The sequence below is a fragment of the Orbicella faveolata genome, unplaced genomic scaffold (genome assembly GCF_042242905.1).
Source record: "Orbicella faveolata isolate gen_17 unplaced genomic scaffold, um_ofav_v1 contig_24, whole genome shotgun sequence".
NCBI lineage: Eukaryota > Metazoa > Cnidaria > Anthozoa > Scleractinia > Merulinidae > Orbicella > Orbicella faveolata.
Genome location: NW_028301552.1, coordinates 32,325,954 through 32,351,840, shown reverse-complemented (window position 1 = coordinate 32,351,840; position 25,887 = coordinate 32,325,954). Strand labels below are relative to the sequence as shown.

At 38.8% G+C, this 25,887-nt stretch overlaps 3 protein-coding genes across 3 annotated transcripts; all 3 read right to left on the bottom strand.

Moving 5' to 3' along the window:
* Nucleotides 1-868: 868 nt before the first annotated feature.
* LOC110056195 (trace amine-associated receptor 2-like) lies at nucleotides 869-2,184 on the bottom strand. Its single transcript, XM_020762642.2, has one exon. It carries the CDS (start codon nucleotides 2,182-2,184, stop codon nucleotides 1,225-1,227), a length of 960 nt encoding a protein of 319 aa, XP_020618301.2. The 3' UTR covers nucleotides 869-1,224.
* A 3,404-nt stretch (nucleotides 2,185-5,588) lies between these two features.
* Nucleotides 5,589-6,757, bottom strand: LOC110056079 (adenosine receptor A1-like). Its single transcript, XM_020762517.2, has one exon. It carries the CDS (start codon nucleotides 6,746-6,748, stop codon nucleotides 5,762-5,764), a length of 987 nt encoding a protein of 328 aa, XP_020618176.2. The 5' UTR covers nucleotides 6,749-6,757; the 3' UTR covers nucleotides 5,589-5,761.
* A 4,070-nt stretch (nucleotides 6,758-10,827) lies between these two features.
* Nucleotides 10,828-18,037, bottom strand: LOC149111329 (uncharacterized). The gene is made up of 7 exons (XM_089293029.1): nucleotides 17,884-18,037; nucleotides 16,535-16,597; nucleotides 15,804-16,041; nucleotides 15,230-15,383; nucleotides 13,740-13,963; nucleotides 12,349-12,412; nucleotides 10,828-10,950 (listed from the first exon to the last, which is right to left on the bottom strand). Exons 1-6 carry the CDS (start codon nucleotides 17,944-17,946, stop codon nucleotides 12,381-12,383), a joined length of 774 nt encoding a protein of 257 aa, XP_089149155.1. The 5' UTR covers nucleotides 17,947-18,037; the 3' UTR covers nucleotides 10,828-10,950; nucleotides 12,349-12,380.
* Between the last annotated feature and the right edge of the window lie 7,850 nt (nucleotides 18,038-25,887).

The window sequence follows — 25,887 nt, the reverse complement described above, 5'->3', positions numbered from 1 at the left end:
GAACTTTCGTGCGTTCAAAATATTATGCCCCGTCTCTAAAATAGATACCCCGCTCTAACTCAGGAGTTCCAAAATCACGACCCCGTTGGGCGGCACATACCCGTATAGGTATTGTATGGGAGTGGCCCCCCGGGGGTAATCTGCGCCTAACGGTTTAGTTAGTAAAGGAGATTAACCGTGATTGGGTAATCCGATAATCTATTGAAGTGATATCATATCACTGATGATATTGATGCCATTTACGCCTTTGCCACCCTTAGTAACGTGTTATTACATTTAAGGTTAACTTGTATTACATTTACGGTTGGTCAGCTTATTACATTTAGCGTTAAATTGTATTACATTTACGGTGGGGTAAGTTATTACATTTAGGGTTGATTTTTATTACATTTGCGGTTAGTATTACATTTAGAGTTAATTTTTATTACATTTACGGTTGGTATTACATTTAGCGTTGTTGTTACATTTAGCGGTGATACACCCCTTTACCAACTATTTACAGAGAGATTCACGGCAATTACACTGACTATCAATCATGTGTTATTTAAATTAAGGTAAGCCTCTCACTGGGAAGCCAAAGTTTCTTTAACAATCTCATGGCAATCAATCAATGGCAAAATTAATCAGCCATAGCTTTGTATGAGAAAAAAGAACATGCATTTGCGGATAATTTCAAAAAGCTTCACACAAAACAAGGTCCTCCTGCTTCCTCACGCACACCCCTTCCTCGTTCAACCAACGTGGCAAAGGAACATCTTTCTTATTTTGATTCGAGGGTGTGTAGAACTCATAATAAAACTAGTAGGCCTAGTATATACAGGTTATTTATAACTCAGGTTCCGAAAAGTCAGAATCATGATACTGTTACTAATTTTTGACTAAGTTGAACATACTTGCAATTCAGGAGTTATTACAATTTGCGTTATTACATTTTGCGTTAAAAAAGTTATTACATTTTGCGTTGGAAAGTTATTACATTTCGCGTTGATAACTTTATTACATTTTGCGTTGATGTTATTACATTTTGCGTTAGTATTACATTTTGCGGCGATTATCACATTTTGCGGCGTAACAGTTGTGTTCCTGAAAGTATGTTCAATCATCTTTAGTAGTTTCGTGATTTCCTTGGTTTCGACATGCTCCGAATAAAATAGAATAACCAAACTCTCGCATGTAAACGAACAAAAGTGTGGCTGACTAACGTGCTCAGCTAGAGTCAGTAGTTTAGCTTTCATTCACCAGCCAAGCCATTCGCCGAGATGTTCCTATTTGATTTCGATCTTGGACTTTCCGACTGATCCTATTGCCACGCTTGTTGGTGTTTCGCAGAAAACTGTCACCAAGTTTTCTCTGAATCTCCCTAAACAACTTTCTAACATTGCGCCGAAATTTTGCGAACTTGTAAAAGTAGATGAAAAGGTTGATGCATGAGTTGACGCACGCGGCAGTAATACACCACAATTTTCCTCTGAGAAAATCTTCATCGCTTTTCAAGGTTGCAGAAAAGAATGGAAACAACAATACTGGAAGCCAACATGACATTGTTGTTATCAACACCAACCCAACCCCTCTGGTGGTTCTGTCTGCTTGCAGATGGCGCCGCTTTCGAAAATCTTTCGCACCTAGCATGGAATGATTAACGATGTGTTCAGCCTGCTTTCTTGCTTCCTTATAAATGACGCCATAAAGGGTAGGAACCGCCATGATTATTATGGTGGTGTAGAGCTGAGAAATAACTTTGACGCCAAATATTTCACTCAAGGCTAAATTCCCTGCTACAAATGCTACCAGCCATGAAATTGAGATCAATAGTGCAACGTTTTTCTTGTTCATCCAGGTGATGTACTTGAACGGCAGATATATGGCCACAAAGCGATCGAAAGTCACAGCTAAAAGTCCATTCATCGAGACCGTCACTAAACTATAACCAATTAAACAAGTGGTCAACACGAAAGACCGAGCTTGGTCCGGCTGATTGAAGCGAATAACCAACAACGGCTGGTAAACGGCACAAACCAGAAAATCAGCCACCGATAAACTGACCAGGAACAAGTTGGTTCCTTCGATGTCTCGAACAGATATAAACAGCAGAGAAGACACAATCACCAAGAAATTAGCGCAACAGCCAATAATCATTGGCAGGCAGTTGAGAGTAGTGAAGAAAGCAGCTTCCCAAACTGCCATGGTAGCTAGTTGGGTCTTTTTTGAAAGAAAAGGCGTGCTCTTTCAGTTGCTGTCGCTCAAAAAAAAATCATTTTGCATGATGATTTTTTTTTAAAATCATTTTCATATTTTCAATAATAGGTAAAAGAAAGTTACCCATTGGTGATTACCTAAAGGTTTGTCAAATACACTTTGACATCTTGCTTTTAAAAGCAAATCGTTTCAGTGAAGTTAATTCCACAAAGAACAAATTCTTTTGAGAAAGCAAAAACAATGCAGTTTACTAGCAAAGTTAATAGACATAATCTTCTAAATTAGTTACCGTAGCTGATGAGATTTTAATTTTAAAAAAATATACATAAATTAGATATATTAAAATAAATTAATTAAATTCACTGCTGTAGGCACAACATGAGATCCTTTCAGTTGCACCTGTCTCCAAACAATATTTATTTATAAAAATCATTTTCCAGTCTTCCAACTCATTACTTTCTGTTTTATAAACTATGAGTGTTGAAGATCTAACTGTGCATTCACTCTGTTCGTGAGTTGAGTATTCACCAAAGTACACCATCTGCAGTGATTGTTCCGTGAGGGCGGAATGAAAATTGATATATATATATATAATATTTTTGAAAATATCTATCTATCTATCTATCTATCTATCTATCTATCTATATACATATATATATATATATATATATATATATATATATATATATATATATATATATATATAAAAGTTTGATAAAGCAAGGACGGACAACTTCTGACGGTAAAAAAAGTTAAAAAGTTAAAAATTTTTAACTTTTTAACTTTTTTTACCGTCAGAAGTTGTCCGTCCTTGCTTTATCAAACGTTTTTAAATTCATTTTTGCGGTGAGGCTTGGACTGTGAATCTTCATTGATCCTCCTGACGCAGTGGCATTCTTTGTTGGCTTGAGGCATTTTATAACCGTTTTATATATATATATATATATATATATATATATATATATATATATATATATATATATATATATATATAAATTCTAAATTTTAAATACGATCACCATATTGAAGTGAAATAATTAACAGCTATTGGACGAGGTTGAGCAAAATATCGTGATTTATCAGTGACGAGCACAACAATTATTTGTTGCAGCGGAAGGTTGGCAGGAGTACCCGTCGGATTCGCTCAGCAAAATATCCGCTCTGCAGACTAAAGTTGAGCTGGCTGGGAATCTTAGCAATAGACAGGAACATTGTTCCTCCTGCATGCTGAAACAATCTCGTTTACGTTACTTCGCCGATGCAATACCTTTTCATCTTCGCCATAACTACACGCAAATCGTTCGCATGTTCTTCTTCAGTATAGCTTAAGGCTTTGAACACTTATTTATAAAGGCCATCATCGTCATCAATCGCACGCTTGAACATGCATGGCGAGTTGATACTCGGGGCTTTCCAGCTCCAAACCAAGTAATTATTACAGTATTTCTCTTTCCATAGCTTCCAGTTCTCGGGGATCTCGCTACTTAATTGACCTCAAATCTAAATGTTGCGGAGTCAATGATGTCTGGTGGAATAACATTGAAAATATTGATGCTTTCACGGCGAGGCACCCGAACTTGTTTTCGCTTGTAGGCATTCGTAGACGGTATACTTTGTCGACGAATATGAACTACCCTTTCGCTGCAGCATGTAGTGTTAGATGGCAGAGAACCTTAAACGAACCTCATTAATCCAGGCTTAATCCGGCTACTTGAACTCAAGATACACAAGCTGAACGCGTATATCATATCACTGTATGTATAGCACAAATTGCATAGCCGTTACAGAACATAAGCGTGCTTATAAAGAATGTTTGCATATTATATTATATTAAAATAGCATATTATAACCTTAATTAACTGCACACTAATGGCTGATAGTGTGCAATGGCTCAGCCAATCAGATTGCAGCATTTGCATTAGTGTTCAGGTAGAATTCTACAAATGAGTTTTAGTATAAATTTACTAGCGTTCTATCACGAATGCCGTTCGCTGATTCGCTACGCTACTCACTATCTATGCTGTGAGAGCAGTGAGTAGCCTAGCATTGTGCCCTTGTTAACAAAATGACGGCCGCTTCTAAGCGTTTTCGAAGTGTCTGTGAAGAGTATTCAGAGAGAGGTTTGAACGAGTAGTAGATTTTTACTAAAACAATTCGATTATTCGCTCTCGATTTCTACGCGTGATAGAACTCTCAAGCTCATAATCTAATTGTGCATTGGTCTGCATTTAGAATTTGCGGTAACCTTGTTCGATATTGAGAAAACAAACATCTACTACAGCTTGAAGGAAATCTATCAATGACATGTATGTCCCCGTTCTGTTGCGCGCGTAAATGACGCGGAATTCACACGCGGCATGCATGAATGCGCAATGCAATTCAATGGAATCACCTGCGGGAGTGTTCAACGCAAAATCATAAGTGCAATAATTAATGGACTCCTGATTCAAGTTCAGTATTTCGTACCACTCCCATTTGGACAAGGAGCTATTAAAAGTTACCATATACTGACTGTAAATCTGACGACGTGGTGCGCGCTTTATTATTAAAGCTGACTTTTGGAGTGGTCGACCAGTTGACAATTCTTTAAAGTGGTCGCGGTACGGTCGCGCGTTTACGAAACCTTTTTGATCACAGGCTTTGAATGACAATTCAAACGGGATTTGACAAGAACCTTAAAGAACAATATTTATAGAATTCAATTCCAAATTTTCCTTTGGAATTGAACGCTGGCGTTACATAGTTAGCTCGAGCAAGTTCTGAGACCAACGAGCTCACCGTAAAATATAAATTCACTTTTTACTGGGCGTTGTCCTTGGGGTCGCCGTCGTCCTTGCTTAAGTTCTCTAGTAACTACGACCGCGACGCGAGGACAACGTCGATTAAAAGTGAATTTATATTTTACCTACGAATCTCGCGATACTCTGAAGTCATTTAGCTGGTTTCTTTTTTTCAGAACTATCTCTAAAATGAATATGAAAGACAGTGTAAAATTCGAAATAGAAATTTTACAAATTATCCGTCTTGGTACACGTTTTCCAAACGACACAGAATTTGGTCATTTCACGCTGTTGTTTTGTAGAGGACGGCAAAGAAATGTACCAAGAATTATAACGCACATGCACAGCTATTGTATTGCTCATCAAACCTTTTGTGTTGTAAAGTTCCCGTTGCCGTTGAGGTCGTGGTTTTTTCTTAAAATTCTCTAATGTCCAAGTTAATACAAGTCGTCTTGGATACTGGAGGTAACTTACTCTTACGCGTCATTTCCCCAGGGGGATACGGGTGTTATCTCCCTGGCCGAAACATTTTATATCGATTAGAAGTACCACCTAAATGGTCCCAGAAGAGCAGCAACTGACAGTAACGATGAACTAACAAGAAAGCAGACTTTAGCTTGTCGTTTAGTTCGACTAAAAAGGAAACTTTAAAAGTGTGTCGATTCATCACGTCGAAATTTACGTTTCTTCCGTAAAAGTCCAGGAGTAAACGGTTCTCATATTGTCAGGAACCTAAGGGTGAACCAGCTCCTGGTATTGTGACTATTGTGACACAGTTTCAAGGATCACGATTCCTGGGAATAAACTTCTCCTGTGCCTTGATCCACCAGCCAGGCAGAACGCCTAGCTGCTTCCGTGTAATTTCTCGCCTGTACCATCGGGTGGACTCCCCCGTTGCGTCTTTTGGTGTTGACCAGGGAACCTCCTCCAACATACCTCATAATTTCTCGAAACAACTTTCTAACGTTACGCCGAAATTTTGCGAACTTGTAAAAGTAGATGAAGGGGTTGATACAAGAGCTGATACACGCAGGAGTTAGGCACCATAACATCGCCTTGAGAATCTCTCCATCATTCTGTAGGGTTGCAAAAACGAATGGAAACACTATCAACATGGGCAACCAACACAGCAGGGTTGTTATCAACACCAACCCAACCCCTCTGGTGGCTCTGTCTGTCTGGTACTGTCGACTTGGTACATTCTTCGTGGCTGGCATGTACTGATAAATAATCTGTCTAGCCTGCTTCCTTGCTTCCTTATAAATGACGCCATAAAGGATAGGAACCGCCATGATTATTATGGTGGTGTAGAGCTGAGAAATAACTTTGACGCCAAATACTTCACTCAAGGCTGAAATCCCTGCTGCAAGCGCTACCAGCCATGAAATTGAGATCAATAGTGCAACGTTTTTCTTGTTCATCCAGGTGATGTACTTGAACGGCAAATATATGGCCACAAAGCGATCGAAAGTTACAGCTAAAAGTCCATTCATCGAGGCCGTCACTAAGCTATAACCAATTAAAGAAGTGGTCAACACGAAAGGCCGGTCTTGGTACGGCTGATTGAAGCGAATAATCAACAACGGCTGGTAAACGGCACAAACCAGAAAATCAGCCACCGATAAACTGACCAGGAAAGAGCTGGTTCCTTCGATGTCTCGAACAGATGTAAACAGCAGAGAAGATACAATCACTAAGAAATTAGCGCAACTGCCAATAATCATTGGCAGGCAGTTAAGAGCAGTGAAGAAAGCAGCTTCCCAAACTGCCATGGTAGCCAACTGGGTCTTGTTTCAAAGCATAGGCGTGCTCTCTCAATTGCGTTTTCCTCAAAACTCGTTTACATATTGATTATTTTTTCATAATCAAAACGGAAGTCTTCCGGCATTTATGACCATTTGTCGAATAAACTTTGACAGGATATTTCTCTTCCATAAGCAAATGTTGTTGACGTCAATTACGCTCTAAATTAGGTGTAAAGGAAGGAAAGATAATAGTGGAAACAGGTAACAAATTATGAATTATTATTTTCACACACTGGGTACCGCTGTATGTCAAAACAGTCGAGTTAAATTAATGAACTTTCTTTGAAATACTTGCTTGAAAAGAGCTGTAAACAAATGGCACGGAATCATGCAACAATGGTTGTGCTAAATTAGAGTTCATTATCGCTATTTTCAAGTGTTCTTATTCATAGTTTTCCATTATACGTACGTTGTGAACTTCCACTAAAGCATATCACCTGTCAGTGCAAGAAATGGTTATTCAAAGATGGGGAAAATTATAAGGGCGGTGCTGGCAAATCTGCTGGCGTTAATAGAAAAGCAACTCTCTTTTACCAGTTATTTCATCATTTTCATGTCAATCTATGAACCTAACAGCGTTAATTGTACACTTGTAACTGTCCTTCGTTTTTACGATTTTTGACTCCGCGTTCAGTTCGTATGGATTCGTTCTTCGCTGTTACATTGCTGTTTCGTACCGTTGGCGCTGTGTTCTTGATGCGGCCGTTTGCTTGGTGCACACAAAAGCGACGAGACAAGGAAGAAACCCAAAATGGCCCATTCAACACTGTCACATCAGGTTCTGTTCGACCTGTTCTATTAAAAACTTTCAATATAAAATACAAACAAACTCGTAGAAAGATTCGTTAAAAGGCGACTAACAGAAACAAGCTGTGTTCCATTCTTAGAATCTTTAGTTTATTTCGAATTTGTAGATCAGTAAGAGTTTAAGACCGCTGGGAAATCATTTTTTCGAATCCTTTCCCAAAGAAGCGAACGGATCGCAACATGAATCACAAAAACACGGATTTAGATTCGATCTACTAAATCTACAGAGAGTGCGATTTTAGGAACTTTATAGGAAACGAACTCTTACAGTAACAATGCAAAAAAAAACGTATTATCAAATTTATACGGATATTACTCTAGCTGCGACCACACTCCTTGGATCAAACTAAACTCTGGAATTCTATTGAAAAAAATCTCAAAGTCAAGAATCGTACTATTGACTGGTATATTGATGTAGTTCAAATTTTAGTTAAACGGGGCACAGCCCTCGCTCATTATTTATTTATTTATTTATTTTGACTGCCTGTGTTTTTATATGTATAGCCCAGTCACTTAACACGACTAGCATCTGCTATTTCTGATCCGCTGTGCTCTCTTGTATCTGCAACTATCAAACCTTGATTAATATGTTTTTCTTATCCAGTTGTATGCAAATCTAAAGGATACTCAGAAAAAGATTATTGTTGTTGTCATACCTCCATCTTGCAGCGACAAATATAGGGAATAAGCTACCTTGTACCTCTGTTTCAAAACCAATCCTCGTGCAAAACCTTTCATATGAAAATGAGTTTAATTTGAATGAAAATGAACCTGTACGGCGAACACATTTTCCTATGATTGGTTTCTTACGAAGATTCGTTTTAACAGAGGCAAAAGGCAACTCGAAAATGACCAGTTGACCCCAAGCTTTATGAGATATGCCTTCCTTCATTCCTTCATTCCTTCATTTCTAACATATCTTTGTAATAAAAGACTAAAGCCACCCGAACACAGTTTTCGCGCGCACTTTTGCTGATGCAATTCAGCGCGTGCACAAGGATTGCAAAAAACAAACATGCCGTCAATAGAACGATCATTTTATTTACTCAACACCCGCACTATCTGTGCTATTTTTCTCTATAATTGAACGCAGTGTATTAATGGCTTTAGTCTTTTATTACAAAGATATGTTAGAAAAGGTAATGATGCAAAGAACCCAGCAATTCTCAGCTTTTTCCTTGTTACCGAAAGAACCCAGTTAAATTTCTCGAGAACCACTCATTAGAATTTCACGAAATTTGGCAGGAAAATACTTTAGGAAATAAGTAACTGGAGTATTGAAAATAATTGAACTTTAACAGAGGAAATTCTAGATATTCCAGTGAACCTTCAACAAGGGATAATTAAAGATCTCTCTGTTTAATTATTAGCAAAATGGTGTTAACTTGTGAGAATCGTTACAAGTTTGTTGCGTGCAAATTATCAAGAAAATCTAATGACTAGATTTTCTACAAATAAACAAAACCGAATTTAAAGGCCTTTATATTTTTACTCATGTTGCCATGACAACGGCACCCACGTATGCTTAACCATCAAAAAAACCAAAGTTTGTGTTATTAAATTGCTTGCTGCCATTTTTGGCGACCGAGAGATCAAGGGTTTTAGAGAAAAAGGTGAATGAAACACAGGTATCAAAAACTTTGTTCAGCCACCTTAAAGAATCTCACGGTACATCAATTTGTCATGCTCTTCGGTCCAGTACATTGCAGAGCTGTTGAATTATCACAATAAAACGGACATTTCAAGCTGTTTGTCTTAACCTTCTCGTTCAAAGCATTTCAATCAAGAGAGGATGAAGAGAAGTGGGAGTTTTGGAGGGAATTTTTTAGTTTCAGTTTTAAAAACGATTTCTGGTGGCTAAAAAAGTTTAAACGACGTTAAATGTAAACAATAAGGTGCATTTATTTTGCCTTGAAGTAAAAGGTAAGTAGTCCCAGTTTCGCTGTTTATAATGTTTATCGCGACACTGAAAATTATTTTACACAAAGATCATTTCACCTTCTCATCAATTTAGAAATAGTAAGGTAAATATATATAATAAGAGAGAGAGAGAGAGGATTGGAGAGAGATATATATATCAGCATAAACAAATGGCGAGCATATCAAATTGGATCAGTGATAACTAGAACACAGAAGATATAAATGCAATAGATTTTACCGAATGGATTTCTTCGAGCTTGTGTTATTCTGTGAATTTGCCGACTGGTGGCATGTGCTAGTGCATGTTTCTGCTTCAGGGATGTTCATCGTAGAATTTCTCCTCAAAAAACTTACACAGTAAACACCAGAAAGGTACTTCTTTATGTGTCGTAAGAAAAAATACGGTAAATCAAAGAAAAGGACTCAAAACTTTGCGATGAACTATCACGTTGTCCGCTCTACGTCAAAACAGTAAATGTGGCGTCGCCAACGTCAGGACGACGGCAGATTGCAATCAGCTTTTCAGGTTCTGCGCATGACTGGGACAGAGAATAAACTTCCGGTATGCCGTCGGCGTGGCTCCCGTCCTGGTGCTTAAGGTCTCTATTTACTGCTTGAACCGGGCCACTTGGAAAAGAATTAACCAATCAGAACATTACTCGAGAACAAAGGATAGCCATCTTTATCTTAAATAAACCAGTTATATCGAAGAAAACGAATAATATATCTTAATTGAAAACCCAACAAAATGCGAGGTGTTGCGAACCTCTCAGGAAACTTTGCCAGTTGACTGGTTAGTTTCCATCCCACATTTTGTACGCTTTTCAATTCAACTGTATAGCGGTTCAGTTGTCGCAAATTGAGTTTCACGCTATTTTTTTCGAGCGAGAGTTATAAACAAGATAATTCACCGTCATGTACTGAATCTCTAAGAGTGTTTATAACGCAAAGGAGTCGACTGTACTTACGTAATCATGTCAAACAGACCCCTTATTACTTGCTGTCACGAGAAGCTACCAGTCCGTTGTTCTCAATTTACGTTTTGATTGGTCAGCTTTCTTCTTCCAAACAAATACATGTAACTGACACGAAGCGCGGGAAAACGTGCGCGAACGCGTTGTGATTGGTTTTGGTTTGACCTCTGATTGAATGACAAATTGGCGGGACTTTTTTTAGCCAATCGCGCAACGTACTAATGCAAACCAAAGCAAACGTGAATCTCTTTCACCACTCAAGTGATAACCACATTAAAGGCATACAGGGATTGACACTGACTCTGCGACATACCCACCAGCCCCCTATTTCCCACCAGCACTCTATTTCTTGACCTTAAGTGTAGCTTTTATTTGGTAACCAAACAAAACAAATACTAATTAAGCAGAAGGATGCTGAACAAATGATACTCATGACCACGTTAAGATGGTAGGCCAGGCTACCACCAGCTGTAAATTAAGAAAAAAAGACATTAGAACGAACTGTCAATGAACAGTCATAAAAATAGGTTTAATCCAGTTTCTTGTGGCTTACGTTAAACCAGAATTACGATTACGAGTCATCAGTAGTGATTTCTGTTATTTTTTTAAGGTGACTTTATTTCCTTGCTAATCCCAGGTTGTGACGACTTTCGAACCAAAGAAATTAAAAAACATAACTTCGTGAGGGGTGGGGATCCCTGTGCGAAGGGGGGGAGGGGTTTGGGGGGTGTTCCCATGATCCCTTAAAAATTTCACTTTTTCTCCATTGTTCCCTATTCATAAATTCCATTGTTTCCTAAAACTTTTTGTCAAAGTTCCCATTAATTGTAGAGATATCCCTTGTCCCCTCAAATTAATCTAAAAAATATCCCTTGTTAATTTGAAATAAATGATCATCCTCTCTTGTCCCCAAAACCCCCTGGAGGCCCTTAAAAATTAAAACCATAACTTCGCGAGGGGTAGGGATCCCCGTGCGAAGAGGAGAGGGGATGCTCGCCCCTCTTTAAGTGGTGTAGACTGTAGCTCTGGTGTCACTAAGGACTTTAGATGGAGGTTCCAGTGTTTCTTCCTGCTAAGGTGTCTCCCAGTCTGCTCAAGATACTGTAGTTTCGATTGATCAGACGTGTCGTCGTAGCTAACCTTAAAACTTTTTCGTACACGAAAAAAATAGGAGAAAACGTCTTTATAGTCGTTAAATTTATAATTGTATATCTTGTTTTTTCAGTGCCTTCCTTAGAGTAGTATCTTTAATGAGCCACGTCCAAACTGACGAGTTATATTTTCATAATTAGCTCTTATTAACCGAGCAGGCAGTCTGTATGGGAGAATCTTGACCGAGGTCGGGAATACAGACCGAACGCAGTGAGGTCTGTGCAGACGACCGAGGTCAAGATTTTCACATACAGATCGACTGAGCTTGGTTAATAGGATGTTTATTATATGGCAAACAAGAAAAAATTAATTCGTTTAATGTAACTGGTTTGTACTAGCTGACATTTTGCTTGCGAACGGCCATGAGCTGAACTTAATTCTGCCAAACTCGTCCTCTTTACTTTTTTTCCTCATCAGGCTTCGCACTTTCCTAATATGGATATTTTCTGGAACTAATATTTTAGAAGAAAATAGTCAATATTTTTGTATTTAGTTTGCAAGTTTTTCACGGCAAAATGTAATCGGTCGAGATGCCGGTCGAGATGAGAAAATCTAGACCGCGGTCAATATCGATCTCAGCCAATCAAATTCGTGAATTCGGTAGTTCCCAGTCCTTGTGAGACACAGTCATATAATAACAAATGATTATTATCCTGTCTTAGAGATATACATATGGACGTCAGTGGAAGAGGAAAAGCAATCAGTTATACTCACGCTTCATCCCGTCAGAAAGTTACGGGTGTTTATTAACCTTGACCGAAGCATTTCAAAGGTTTACCTAATCAGAAAATAAGAAAAAAATATATGTATATAAAAATGAACACGGGAATAACAATGTTCTTAGAGTTTACGGTCAAACCAAGTTAAGCGTATCCCTAAAGATTGCATTAATAGATTGATGAATATTAAATGGTTTAACCGAATTCTACCGGGTTCAATATTCAAATAAATAAATAAATAAATTATTGCAATTCAATTATTTATGTGCTCTCGAGGGGTACGCTTTACTTGGTTTGATTAAAACTTTTTTCGTCAAATGCTAAGCGAGACTTTTCCTTCAAATTAATTATATACCTAACCTCGTACGAGTTCCTTCATTCCATCGTTCCTCCATTCCTCCATTCCTGCATTCCTGCATTCCTTCATTCCTTCATTTCTTCACTCTTTCACTCCTTCACTCCTTCATTCCTTCATTCCTTCATTCCTTCACTCCTTCACTCCTTCATTTCTTCATTCCTTCATTCCTTCATTCCTTCGTTCCTTCATTTCTTCATTCCTTTATTTCTTCATTCCTTCATTCCCTCATTACCTCATTCCTTCATTCCTTCATTCCTTCATTCCTTCAGTCCTTCATTCCTTCATTCCTTCATTCCTTCATTCCTTCATTCCTCCATTCCTTCATACCTTCATTCCTTCATTCCTTTATTCCTTCATTCCTTCATTTCTTCATTCCTTTATTCCTTCATTCCCTCATTCCCTCATTCCTTCATCCCTTCACTCCTTCATTCCTTCATTCCTTCATTCCTTCATCCCTTCATTCCCTCGTTCCCTCATTCCTTCATTCCTTCATTCCTTCATTCCTTCATTCCTTCATTCCTTCATTCCTTCATTCCTTCATTCCTTCATTCCTTCATTTCTTCATTCCCTCATTCCTTCATCCCTTCATTCCCTCATTCCCTCATTCCTTCATTCCTTCATTCCTTCATTCCTTCATTCCTTCATTCCTTCATTCCCTCATTCCTTCATTCCTTCATTCCTTCATTCCCTCATTCCTTCATTCCTTCATTCCTTCATTCCTCCATTCCTTCACTCCTTCATTCCTTCATTCCTTCATTCCTTCATTCCTTCATTCCTTCATTCCTTCATTCCTTCATTCCTTCATTCCTTCATTCCTTCATTCCTTCATTCCTTCATTCCTTCATTCCTTCATTCCTTCATTCCTTCATTCCTTCATTCCTTCATTCCTTCATTCCTTCATTCCTTCATTCCTTCATTCCTTCATTCCTTCATTCCTTCATTCCTTCATTCCTTCATTCCTTCATTCCTTCATTCCTTCATTCCTTCATTCCTTCACTCCTTCATTCAAGGTCGACCAGTATACTCACTTCCGCTCTTAATTCCTTTGAACTGCACTCCGCTTGGAAAACTAACGTCGTTTTTGATCTGACGAATAGTTGTTTCCACCTGTTCACCAGTGATGGAGGTCAAACGAACTCGCAGAGGAGTCGAGAATTTACCGAGGTTTGTGCCAACGAAAAAGTTGTCACTCTGACGAGTCAAGCAGTGGTACTTGTTTTTCACAATAACTTCTATTCCGGCTGTCGGCACTCTTGAAAAGGAAACAGATTGATAAATGAGAAGCGTGTAGGTTTTACTGCCTCGAGTTTGAAGTCTAAATTTTCATTACTGAATGATGACTTGTATTTCTAGTTTTAAGACAAATCTCGAACCCTTGTTGTACTATTTTTCACTCTCCTTATCTCTCTGTTGGCGAATGAGTTCTTTTTTGGGGGGCTATACCAGCAGTTATTTCATGAAGGTGTTCATATTATCATCCAGTGGAGCAGTAGGGCCCAGTAGAATCAACCCCTTGATTCGCAACATCCATTCCAAGTGGAATGCGTGATCGCCGAAGACGTCCATTCGAGGTGTGGTTTCTGAATCAATTAAAATGCGCGGGAAATTTCTCAATTTACGCGGAACGTGCTCAAGCAAGTCCTAGCAATGACGTCACAACAGGGTAAGTTTAACAAATCGACGTCAGTTTTTCATGCGTCTGTCCAGTTATTGATAATGTATTTCGTCATGACAATGTTGAAGTAGCTGTGTATCCACGAAGTGATAGCCGGGTTGATCCGCAGACTACTTTGACAATGTTATGACGAAATACATTGTCAGTAACAGGACAGACGCATGAAAATCTGACGCCAAATTGTTTTAACAATAACAAATTGTTAAATTGTCCGCTCTCGCTCGTTGACGTATAGCATAAATTCTAAATTCATGTGTTTGTTCGCTTATTGACAATAAAAATTAGCCAATGAGCGCGTGAGACTTTCTGCAGTTATCGTAAAATGGCGTGTTGATTGGTCTACCCGACAGACTTGGAGGCTGCTGTGTTTTCAAAACATAATCCCTTTTGTCAAACGCACTATTTCGTATTTGAATTTTGTCCAAAAAAGAAAGATTCGAACCCCATGTGTAAACCAAACTTTTACTAAGATGGCTTTTAGCGATGCTCTTGATCGTTAAGCCAGATTGAATGCTTGCTTTACGTTAGAGGAGTGGGATCACTTAACAAATTCTTCACTGCGTCATCAGGTCCTTTTCGCTGCAAGGGAAATATGGCCTAGAAAAAGGGCCTCTTCTCTGCAGACGAGTATAATTGTGCTCAAATCATTTTATTCATGTGTACACAACGTTTAATTAAAGCTAATTTTGCCGGGTCTTTAATATAATACTCAGTACTACGTCCTTTCTGTACAGATAGAATTAGCAGTTTATCCTAGCAATTCGCCACTCCAGTATATAATTGTCTATATTGCTGAAGTTTAGTTTCATCAATAATGAAGCAAACAAAACAAAAAATTCTAACTTGGTGTTTCTGGCCTGTAGTTTGATGTACCAAACATGGCTTCCTTGGAAACGAAACTGTATTTTTCCATTGGCTCCTGGAATGGTTGGGCAATCGATGGCTTTATAATTTATCTTCCATCGGCCGTCACCGGGTATGAAGAAATCGATTCCGGCTAAAACAAATTGTTTTAAAAAGTATTATTAATTACCCTTAACTAACATGTTCTTGGCTTTCTTTTGAGCTTTTTTCAGCTGCAAACGTGAGGTAGACAATGCCGATTAAGTCTCGGATACAAAACGCGCAAATGAGGTTTCAGAGCACAATCTTTTTAACACAAAGATATTTAAACAGAACTCGATTCTACAGCTACAAATCCTGTTCCATTTGAGAGATATGAATAGTGCTTTTGGGCCTTCTAATGATGCGCAAAAATTCTAAAGAATAAAGCAATACTTAGCAAAGATGGAACAACGTAACACATTTGAATCTCCAAACTCCAAACTCAATGCCTTGAAGAAATTAATTATTCACATAACCAGACACATAACAAAACATTCCACAAGAAAACAACGTCCAACAAATTCTATCTTACTTTGACCACAGCCTCCGGCGCATAAATCAACTATCACAGCCTTTCTTTTTCCTTCGATGGGATTTTGTCCGCTGCCTTCTCCCTTGCCGGTGATCTCCAGACACATGCCACACCCAAGTGACTGCTGAAATGTTTTCGGCCCAGCAGCAACGCGAATCCAATTGTCTTGAGTGGCCATCGGTGACAGCGGATCGAGGGTGCACATACCCCCTCCCCCGTAGTTACCGTAGTATGTGCCCTGAATTACATCATAGTGGTTGATAATACACGTTGTTCAAGACAAGCATTCAAAATAAATCGCGTAACTTGCCTCCCCTCCTCCTAATTATCTAACTCCCTGGGCCATGGGGTGAACAAAATTCTCACTAGCCCATAAGCTCAAGATGGTGCTTGTAACTTATTTCATGTTAGACAGTTATTCTAAAAAAAAACAGTTATTAAAAGATATGTTTAGCGAGGTTACTCAGCTGATGCAGATTTGATCTTTTTACTTCATTTTATGTTGCTATAGCAACCTGTTGAAGGTCACATAGTTGGCTGTGCCACTACATCGCGCTTGCTGGTATCGACAATGAATCGTAGGGTGTCAGAGCTTTTCGACGAAAAAAATATTTAATCAAAAATTTGATGCGTCGAAATGGAAAATATCGCCAAATTACTTCTGGGATCATTTGATCCGTAAATGATTAGGGCTACAGTTAGTGTTGAGAAAAAAGGTGAAGTTTACTTACATCACCGCCGGTTGTCTTCTTGTAGAGGCTGCGAATAGCGTTAACGTTGGAGAGACTGGTACCCTAAGAAAGGTTTAATTCAAAACATGATTAAAACAGTTTATAAACTGATACAAGCAACATCAAAAAAATAGAGATACAAACTTAATGTTTTTTCTGACGTAAATATTGTTGTGTTATCACAAAAATAATTTACTACTCTGATAAAACTAGCAGCTTCAAGGAAAATAAATCCTGTTCATAAAATTCGGCCACCGCACTTAACAGTTCGTTGCTTGCTTTGATGTTTTCATCCAAATATAACTTTGATTATGACCTCATCTGAACAAACTCTGAACAAAAAAGCCTAAGTGAAAAACGAACTCCCGCAGAATTTTCATCTTAGCTGTACGATAGTAACTCGATTCTCGCCTCAATCACAGTCTCAATGAAAGCCATTGTAACAAGGGCAAGGTGTATCGACTTAGACGCCACTTCAACAGATGTTCAAAGTCTTTATGTAAATCTTGCTTGGAAGGTTTACATACGCAAGTAACTGATATGACCAAGTAGACCAACTTAAATTCCTTAAGAATGGAAAATGCGCGAACATCACAACTGCTGCAAAAGGTCATACTTTACGAGAAAAGCTCCTTTGTTGCTGAACGTAAAACGTTCACACTCTTTTTTTGCGAAATACCACGTATTATTGTTATTATTTTTTTACCCTTTTAGTCGCTTTGTAGTCAGTAAAAAGACTTCGGCAAATCTAATTAAATTGCCTTTTTATGTTTTAGCCCCATTCGCTTTGAGGAGAGTTAGATGTAGCTAAATCATTCGAAAGACCTGGTGCATTTATTAGCGGGAAAATTTTTGCCGGCCAATTGCCAATTGCCTCATCACTCACCTGAAACTGGTTTCCAACTCGTCCTTAATGATCTTTGAGATCATCTGGATTCCCTTGTTCCCATGATAAAATTTTGAAAACTATACAAATTGCAAAAGTGTGATCTCACCGATAAATTGCGGTCGTTTCGCCGGAAAGTCAGTTCGCCGGAGTACAGTTCGCCAGGACTGATACTCGGTTCGCCTGGGCTGTTAGCTCCGTGCTCAGTGGATTAAAGAACGAGAAATAGGCATGCTTTGAGTTAATTTCGTTTCATTACGCCAACAATATTGTCTTTTAGGCTCGTTTAGTTTAAAGCTAAGAAAGAAAAGTTGACCCATCCTTTTTTGAACCTTCAGTTCGGGCGAAGGGACTTTCAGTCCGGGCGTACTGGCTATCGGGCGAAACGACCGGGTACCTCAAAATCCACAAAAAACCAGCCCTAAAAATAACCTCTGCAAAATGTTTATCGTTAATGACTCACCGCGGTTATAGTTTCAATGAAAGCCAATACGACGAGGGCTGTGAGGATCTCCTTAGACTCCATTCCCTAGCTGTTCAGTGTCTCTGTATAAATCGTTCCTCTTCAGTTCCTTATGAAGTGTTTGTCATGAGAAGAAAACCCTGCATGGTCTTTAATACACTCAGGTAAAAACCAATATCCTTGCTACGTAAACGGTATGTGTGTGGAAAGCGTAACAGCTGCCCTAGACCAATAAAAGATGTTAAACTATATTGACAGACTTTTGACGGGCAGTCTAAGCGACACAGTCAGATGTTTTGGTATTGCACATAAAGTTTCAAAACTGAAAAAAAACGCTATCAACACCCACAGAACGAAATGGTTTGAACAAAAATAAGCAATTCGTAAAATCCAACGAGGCTTTCTTCGCATCAAATAGGTACTGTTGTCCTTCTAAATACAAAACACAAATATGTAACTTTTGCGACATCCATAGTCTAAGTATAAATGCCTGTTAGGCAAACAAAGCTGAGAAAACAACCCTAACAGCCCTCTTAAGCCTTGCCTATACGAGCAATTTTTATGTGACAATTTTTGTGTGACAATTTTTCTATGACAATTTTTATGTGACAATTTTTATTTGCTCGTGTATATGAGGAAAACTGGCCAGTTTTTATTTGACAAATACGTTTGCTGAAAAGCTGGCGTGTTAGCTTTTATGCGACAAATAAAAGTTGTCGCATACGAAAAATTGCTCGAGTACACGACTCGTCACATAGAATGTGGCAAATATGTTCGTAAGCACCAAGTTTTTCGGAGGCCGTAAGCAGCCCCGCCTTGTTTCAGCGTATCGATGCGTCCAAAGTCGTCATTCGCACCCTTAATTTTGAACTGTTGACAAATTTTTGCTGTGTCATCTTAGACAGGCAATCTAAGCGACACAGTGAGATGTTTTGGTATCGTCTATAAAGATTCAAAACTGAAAAAAACGCTATCAACACTTACAGAATGAAATGGTTTGAACAGAAATAAGCAATTCGTAAAACCCAACATAGCTTTCTTCGCATCAGATGAGGACTGTTGTCCCTCTAAATACAGAACACAAATATGTAATTTTTGCGACATTCATAGTCTGAGTGTTAATGCCTGTTAGGTAAACAAAGCTGAGAAAACAACCCTAACACTATGTGTTCAGCCCTCTTAAGCCTCGCCTACACAAGCAACTTTTATATGACAATTTTTATGTGACAATTTTTATATGACAAATTTTGTTTGCTCGTGTAGATGAGGAAAACTGGCCAGTTTTTATTTGACAAATATATTTGCTGAAAAACTGGCGTGCTAGCTTTCATGTGACAAATAAAAGTTGTCGCATACGAAAACTTGCTCGTGTAAACGACTCGTCATATAAAATGTGGCAAATATGTTCGTAAGCGCCAAGTTTTTCGGAGGCCGTAAGCAGCCCCGCCTTGTTTCAGCGTATCTGTACGTCCAAAGTCATTATTGGCACACTTAATTTTGAACTGCTGACAAAGTTTTGCTGTGCCATCTTAGACAGGCAATCTAAGCGACACGATTCAAAGCTGAAAAAAACGCTATCAACATTTACAGAACGTAATGGTTTGAACAGAAATAAGCAATTCGTAAAACCCAACATAGCTTTCTTCGCATCAGATGAGGACTGCTGTCCCTCTAAATACAGAACACAAATATGTGATTTTTGCGACATTCATAGTCTAAGTATGAATGGCTGTTAGGTAAACAAAGCTGAGGAACCAACCCTAGCACTATGTATTCAGCCCTCTTAAGCCTCGCCTACACGAGAAATCTTTATGTCACAGTTTTTATGTGACAATTTTTATGTGACAGTTTTTATGTGACAATTTTTATTTGCTCGTGTAGATGAGGAAAATTGGCCAGTTTTTATTTGACAAATATATTTGCTGAAAAACTGGTTTTTGAAAAACTTCTGAATCAAAATCTGTAACTTAATTCCGAGCCTGCAAATTTACACTTGGGTGGGACACTTTTTTGTCTTTTTTAGCGATTCTGTTACTGTTAAAAATGTTTCGAAGTCTCATTAAATCGCTGTTTTTATTTTGACGACAGAATCGTCTTTAGGCAGAAAAGGTAGGCCTCGTTACCTTTTTTTTGAATGTCTTCATAAATTGAGTCAATGGTACAATACTGGTGAAGATTATGGTAAAGGAGGGGCCTGGCGCCACATTGAGGTGTGGTAAATAATCCTCTGCCTTCTGGGTGGCCCCCTCTTTTCTTCTCATAGATCGCTTCTTTTTCCGGATTTTCTTCATTTTATGAAAGAACAAATAATTCTGAGAAGCTGCAAAAGTTTCGCCTTTTCTGCTCTCGTGCGACCGAGGTTCTCTTTGAATGTCTTGAATGTAGACGGCTAAGACTAGTATTAATTCTTTGTGAAGGACTATTCTACCTCAAAGAATGACCAGCGCAAAAGACAAAGGTGTGTTAAATTGAATACGTTAACCTGAGCTAAATCTCACTAATATAGCTTATGTTATTGCTTATAGTTGTCGGCTAAGATCGTCTTAAAATAACGAAAGCTTCCAAAATCTCATGGTCTGCAATGCGCATTATCTCGAACGAGCACGGTATCACTCAGTCATTTTTGTCTTTTTGGCAAAAGTTGTTCTTTGCTTTACCGCATGGCAAGTTTTTTTTTTTTTATAAAAAATCTGTTCTCGGGAGCATTTAAGGCGCGAACGTCCTTAATTAACTTTAAATGATTTGTCAAAGAAAACCAGGCAAGACCAAAAGATCGAGGTCGGTCGTTGATCTTCATCTATTCACAGTATAAAAGCTGTCCGAAAAGACTAACAACCGTGTTAGACGTTCGTTTATAATTAATCTTCCATCGGCAATCATCCGGTATGCAGACATCCATTCCGTCTGAAATAAATTATTTCAATAGTTATCATAGATTACCTTAAACTGACTAACTGTTTTTGGCTACGGTTGTAGCTTTTTAAGCCGAAAAGGTGAAGTAGACAATACAGGATAAAGTCTCACATACGCTAAAAACATGTAAATACGATTTCAGAGCATAGACGATGACATAAACACAAACTTGCCGTAAACAAAAATAAGTGAATTTTATTCAAAATGACGCGAACATTGTCAATAGCTTTTCTCGCTTTTTGATTGGCTACATAAGAAAGGTCCATAGAATTTCATTGGTTAAAAAGTTGACAGTTTGACAGCTGAAATTTGAACTTGAAAGCTTGCATAAATTTCAATTTTATCCCTCTGTACTCTTATTGATGATAAAAATGAGCAAATCAGCGCGCGAGAAATTAGACAGTTATTGTATCAAGTGCTTTTGATCTTCCTAACCCTGCCCAAAAAAAGCTAATTAAAAAAACTAGTACTTAGCAGTGATGGAACAGTGTGACACATTTGAATCCAAAATCTCGAAACTCAATCTATTTAGATATGCGCGAGTTAGAACAAAGCCGCTCAATTTATTTTCCATAAAAATGGAAAATGCGTGAATTTCGTAGCAGCTGCTTAAGAACAAGTTCTTTTTGAAAAGAATCTCGATTCAAAATAAGAAGTCCCTTTATTCGTAAACCTACCACGTTCACGCTCTTCGGGTGTGAAATGCCAATTATCGTTTTTTCGCTCTTTTAGTCGCTACGTAACCGGTATAAAGATTTCAAATCCCATTGAATCGTCTTTATGTGTCATAGACAGAATCGATTTGAGGTGAGAAAGGTTAGATTTAGCCTCTTTTTCTCGGAACCTCTTGATCGATCAACACAAAAGTACACTATAATGGAGCGAAATGTGGTGTACAAAACCTGGTACATTTATTTCCTTGTAGATTTGGACCATCCCATCGTATTGTGATTCACATGAAAGTGACTTCCATTAAATTTCTCGTGATTATGCATGATCTTTTAAACCAGTCCCTGGTCGTATACAGTGCGGATCGTATGATCGCTAGGGTATTTCGAAAAAACAAGGACGAGCGGGACAATTATGTCGAAACTTCTCTTTAATTTAGTGAGTAAGATTTATTCCAGCTTTGTTCAATGGAGACGCGGTGGCCTCATGATTAGTGCGCTCGTCTCCGGATCGAGCGTCTGGGTTCAAGCCCTGGAAGGGGACATTGTGTTGTGTTCTTGGGCAAGACACTTTACTCTCACAGTGCCTCTCTCCACCCAGGTGTATACCTGGGTACCGGCGAATTTGATGCTGGGGTTAACCCTGCGAAGTACTGGCATCCTATCCAGGGGGTGTAGAAATACTCCTAGTCACTTCATGCTACATAAATCGGGATAAGCTACGGCCTGACGGGTCACGTGGCTCTTATGCAGACTTAGCCTTTACCTGCTCAAATCTAGACTTTCTTGTCCATGGTACGATGCAACATACTCCCTGGTCAATTTGAATATCTGGCTTGCATGCTGGGGTGTGAAGATGAAAATTCTTCAACCGATGAACATGGAAAATGTAATGCTCACTTTAATTTACAGGCATTGTGGCCGATTTGGGGGGAAGGAGGAGAACGTGCGTGTTTTGATATTTCACAGTCTCACCCCTCGCACGGTATGAGATATTTTATCAACTATTTAGCAACCGTCAAGGTCTCACGAGATTATTATGAAGGGATCCCACTTAAGAATAACTTTCCTAGTGCGTAAATCCTGGCAAAGACACCTTATCTTTATCTTTTCACAAGAATTGTTTTTTTTCAGCTGACTAACATAGATTACAATCAAGTTAGGTAACTGCCGATTAAAATCGTCTAAAAAAAGGTCAATATTGCTTGTCTGTGTCAAGTCAAGTCTGTGCTTTGAATAGCTTGTTACAATCCTATTGAAGGTCTCTCGTTTATAGTTTCTCACGCATTTGATTTTTGTTATCTTTTTCTAGAGGAAGTCTATAAACAAGCGATAGAAATGATTTGAAAGTTTAGCTGGTTACCTCTTTCAGTTTTGATTACGATGTCAGTAATACAAACACCCTGGAAATCACAACTGAAAATTGGTTTTCAGCGGTGAAAGAAAAAACGAAATCATCCAAATTGCAAAAATATAATCTCACTAAACAAATAAAGCTCTGTCGCAAAAAAAATAACTTCCACCAGGAGCCATAATCGGGGACGGAGACCGTAAGTCTCGGGATTCGCGCGCACCCATGATATGGGACAATTTTTCCATTTTTAGAACAAATTGCGCCATCCTGACGTCATATATCCGCGCGGATTCACGCACATGTCAGGGGCTCCCGCGTGGATGTTGTCACGTTGCGTGATCAAATGGTGAGAGTTGAGAGATTCTCTTGCGTATTTTTCATAGCGATGGCGGGGAATAAGGCAGGGAATACGAACCAGGGCGCTTATAAGTAGTTTTATGCTCTGAGCTAACGGAAAAAGTGGGTTTTTCAGGGTCGAAAACAAGACTTCAATCTCGCGCTGGGAATGAATAATAAGATCTGCTCACGCTAGTTGTAAGCTTACGCGTATGCTTAAGAATATAGCAAGAAAACTCTCTACTCTGGTATCGAGTTAATTTGTGACTTTCTCAGACAATGTTTAATCATAACTAAAACCTGTTTTGATGGTTTCTTATTGTCTCTGCTTGTTTGGTGAGTTTGCAAAAGTTTTTGAAAGGAAAGTCTGACGCGTACAATTAGCTCATTTGCATAGTGCATGCAGCTCGTGCACTTTCAAGTCCGAGTCGGTGTTTTCAATTGTCAACAAATCTCGACAAAGATTTCTTTCGTTATCTTTTGTGCTGAGATGCTGCAACAAATTTCACGAATGCAAAAAAGGCTACTAACATCATGTGTGTTTGTTCAACATAAGCATAGTGAAGTTTTACACTGTGAAAATGAAAATAGGCAAGGAGTTTTGATAACTCGATCATCAAAATCGAAATCGTTATTCCAAGTTGATTAAAGAAAGCGTCATCGTAACTTTGTTGATTGTTTCTGCTTTATTCACATATTTTCAGCTTAGCTTTTAATATGTTCTCAAACATTTATCAATCTTAAACATATTTAAAAACTATAGAGCTATTGTTTGAGTTCGATGTACGCTTTCACACGAAAGTGCGGCGCAAGTACAATTTGTCATGTTTACTGACTGTACAAAACACGCATCGGCGGGCGCTCTCATTCATCGACAACAGAGAATTTACTGGATTTTTACACGAATAAAACTGAGCAGTATCTACGGACGTAAAGTTATTAAGTCTTGATGAAACATCAAGCATTGCTTACAATTCAAGCGAAACTCAAACTAGCATTATTTTGTCTTACTTTTCGGTCGCGATAGACTGACAAATTCCTCGCAAGCGTGTGGCAAGAGGAGCTAGGAAACTATGAAGTCCTGAAGCTCTGCTGTATCTAAATATATCCAGCTAGTTTTTTGCTGTGTAATGGAAAAGCTGTTAATCTTCAACATATGTGAAATTTAAAGTGGAGTAATGTACAGCTCATGTAAAAGAAGCATCCGTCGGAACACAACTTGGTCAGCGATATATATAAGCTTGAAGCGGAACATACCCACACCTGCCAACTCTCCCGGTTTTCCCGGGAGTCTCCAAGTTTTTCATCAAATCTCCCGGTCTCCCGGTTAGAGCACCAAATCTCCTGGGAACTACCTACTGTGGCTCTTGTTAAATTTTTTTTTTATTAATTTCGTTATTTTCGAGACGTCGGGAACGTTCGGAAGGCCTTCGGGTAATTGTCGGAGAGTATTCAGACATTGTCGAAAATTATATTCTTACAATGCAAAGATTTCTAGCCGTCTCCAGGTTTTTGTACTCTGGGGGTTGGTAGGTATGCATACCTAAATTCGACACTGTCTTACTTCACTCAAACTGGAGCAGCTTACGACGAAAATAGTAAAGAAAAATTCCAACAGACGTAAACGCGTTGAGTTGTGGGCCAAAAACATGAAAAATTTCGGAATTTCGGACGCCATTTCCCCCGCGCGACATCCGCAAAAATCCTCGCAGCATGTACGCGCGTGTGCCACAGGCGATGACGCAATTTGTTCTAAAAATAGAATTATTGTCCCATATCATGGGGACAACCCCAATACTAGAAATGGCGCGCGCTTACGGTCTCCGTCCCCGATTATGGCTCCTGATATTACCCCATAGCTCCTTAGAGTACAGCTTTTCCGCGGCATTCTCAACAAGGCACATTTCAAATGCAATACGCGATTTAACAAAGGTGGTCGAAATGAAACATGAATTCGTTTATCTTTCCCATGGTACCTTTCGTGCCACTTCCTTTTAGCACACTGTGTTTCCGTTGGCGTATGTTTGTGGGGTATTTCTTAAACTCGAGTCTTTAATATTTATTGGCTGATTAAAAACTCGTAAATGAGATGAAATGCCAGTATGCCATCAGTGTTAACAAAGACGAAGTAAAAGACGTCTTAAAGAGAGACATTGTTGTGAAGGATGCGTTTGTGAAAATTTAAAAGTCTTGGTCACCTGCTCGCAGTGAAAGAAGCTGAACATGGCTTAAAACTCTTTTGACCTTTCGTCATGTTTATCGACTGGGTGAACGTCCCACCCAATTTAGTGCCATTACCTCAATAACGCTTCGAAACTCAAAGTAGAACTGTTCATAAAATGGAAGACAGCTTCAATTTAATTAATTACCCATTCCTCATTAGAATGGACCACACACGCTCGCGAACTGTTTGTGTTTTGTCGCGAACACCTTTACTACCAAACTGTTGTTGACGACGTTCGGCCTGTTTATCTTAATTAACGAATGCTCGCGCCGAAGATGCAATTTCTATTCGACAATTCAGTGAGCGAAAACTTAAGCTTTCGGCGAGATAACAGATAACGAATGTTTACCTGCAGGTAAGAAAAAAACGTATTATGGCTGAGCTGTCCTGCCGGGGGGCAACTTGTTAGCGTTTTTCCTTTGTTTCTTAAGCCGTGTGAATGGACAACTCCTTAGCTACGAATATTTGGTCGTCATAACAAATTCTCACAAGTTTTTTTTTCTGTATGT

Bases quoted from the DNA above. Each gene is read 5' to 3' on its own strand.
- LOC110056195 (XM_020762642.2), bottom strand. From the start codon at position 2,184: ATGGCAGTTTGGGAAGCTGCTTTCTTCACTACTCTCAACTGCCTGCCA.
- LOC149111329 (XM_089293029.1), bottom strand. From the start codon at position 17,946: ATGGAGTCTAAGGAGATCCTCACAGCCCTCGTCGTATTGGCTTTCATT. The intron at 16,598-17,883 runs GTGAGTCATTAA...AACCTTTCTTAG, and splicing joins TCATTGAAACTATAACCGCG to GGTACCAGTCTCTCCAACGT. The intron at 12,413-13,739 runs GTGAGTATACTG...TTTTCTGATTAG, and splicing joins CAAAGGAATTAAGAGCGGAA to GTAAACCTTTGAAATGCTTC.
- LOC110056079 (XM_020762517.2), bottom strand. From the start codon at position 6,748: ATGGCAGTTTGGGAAGCTGCTTTCTTCACTGCTCTTAACTGCCTGCCA.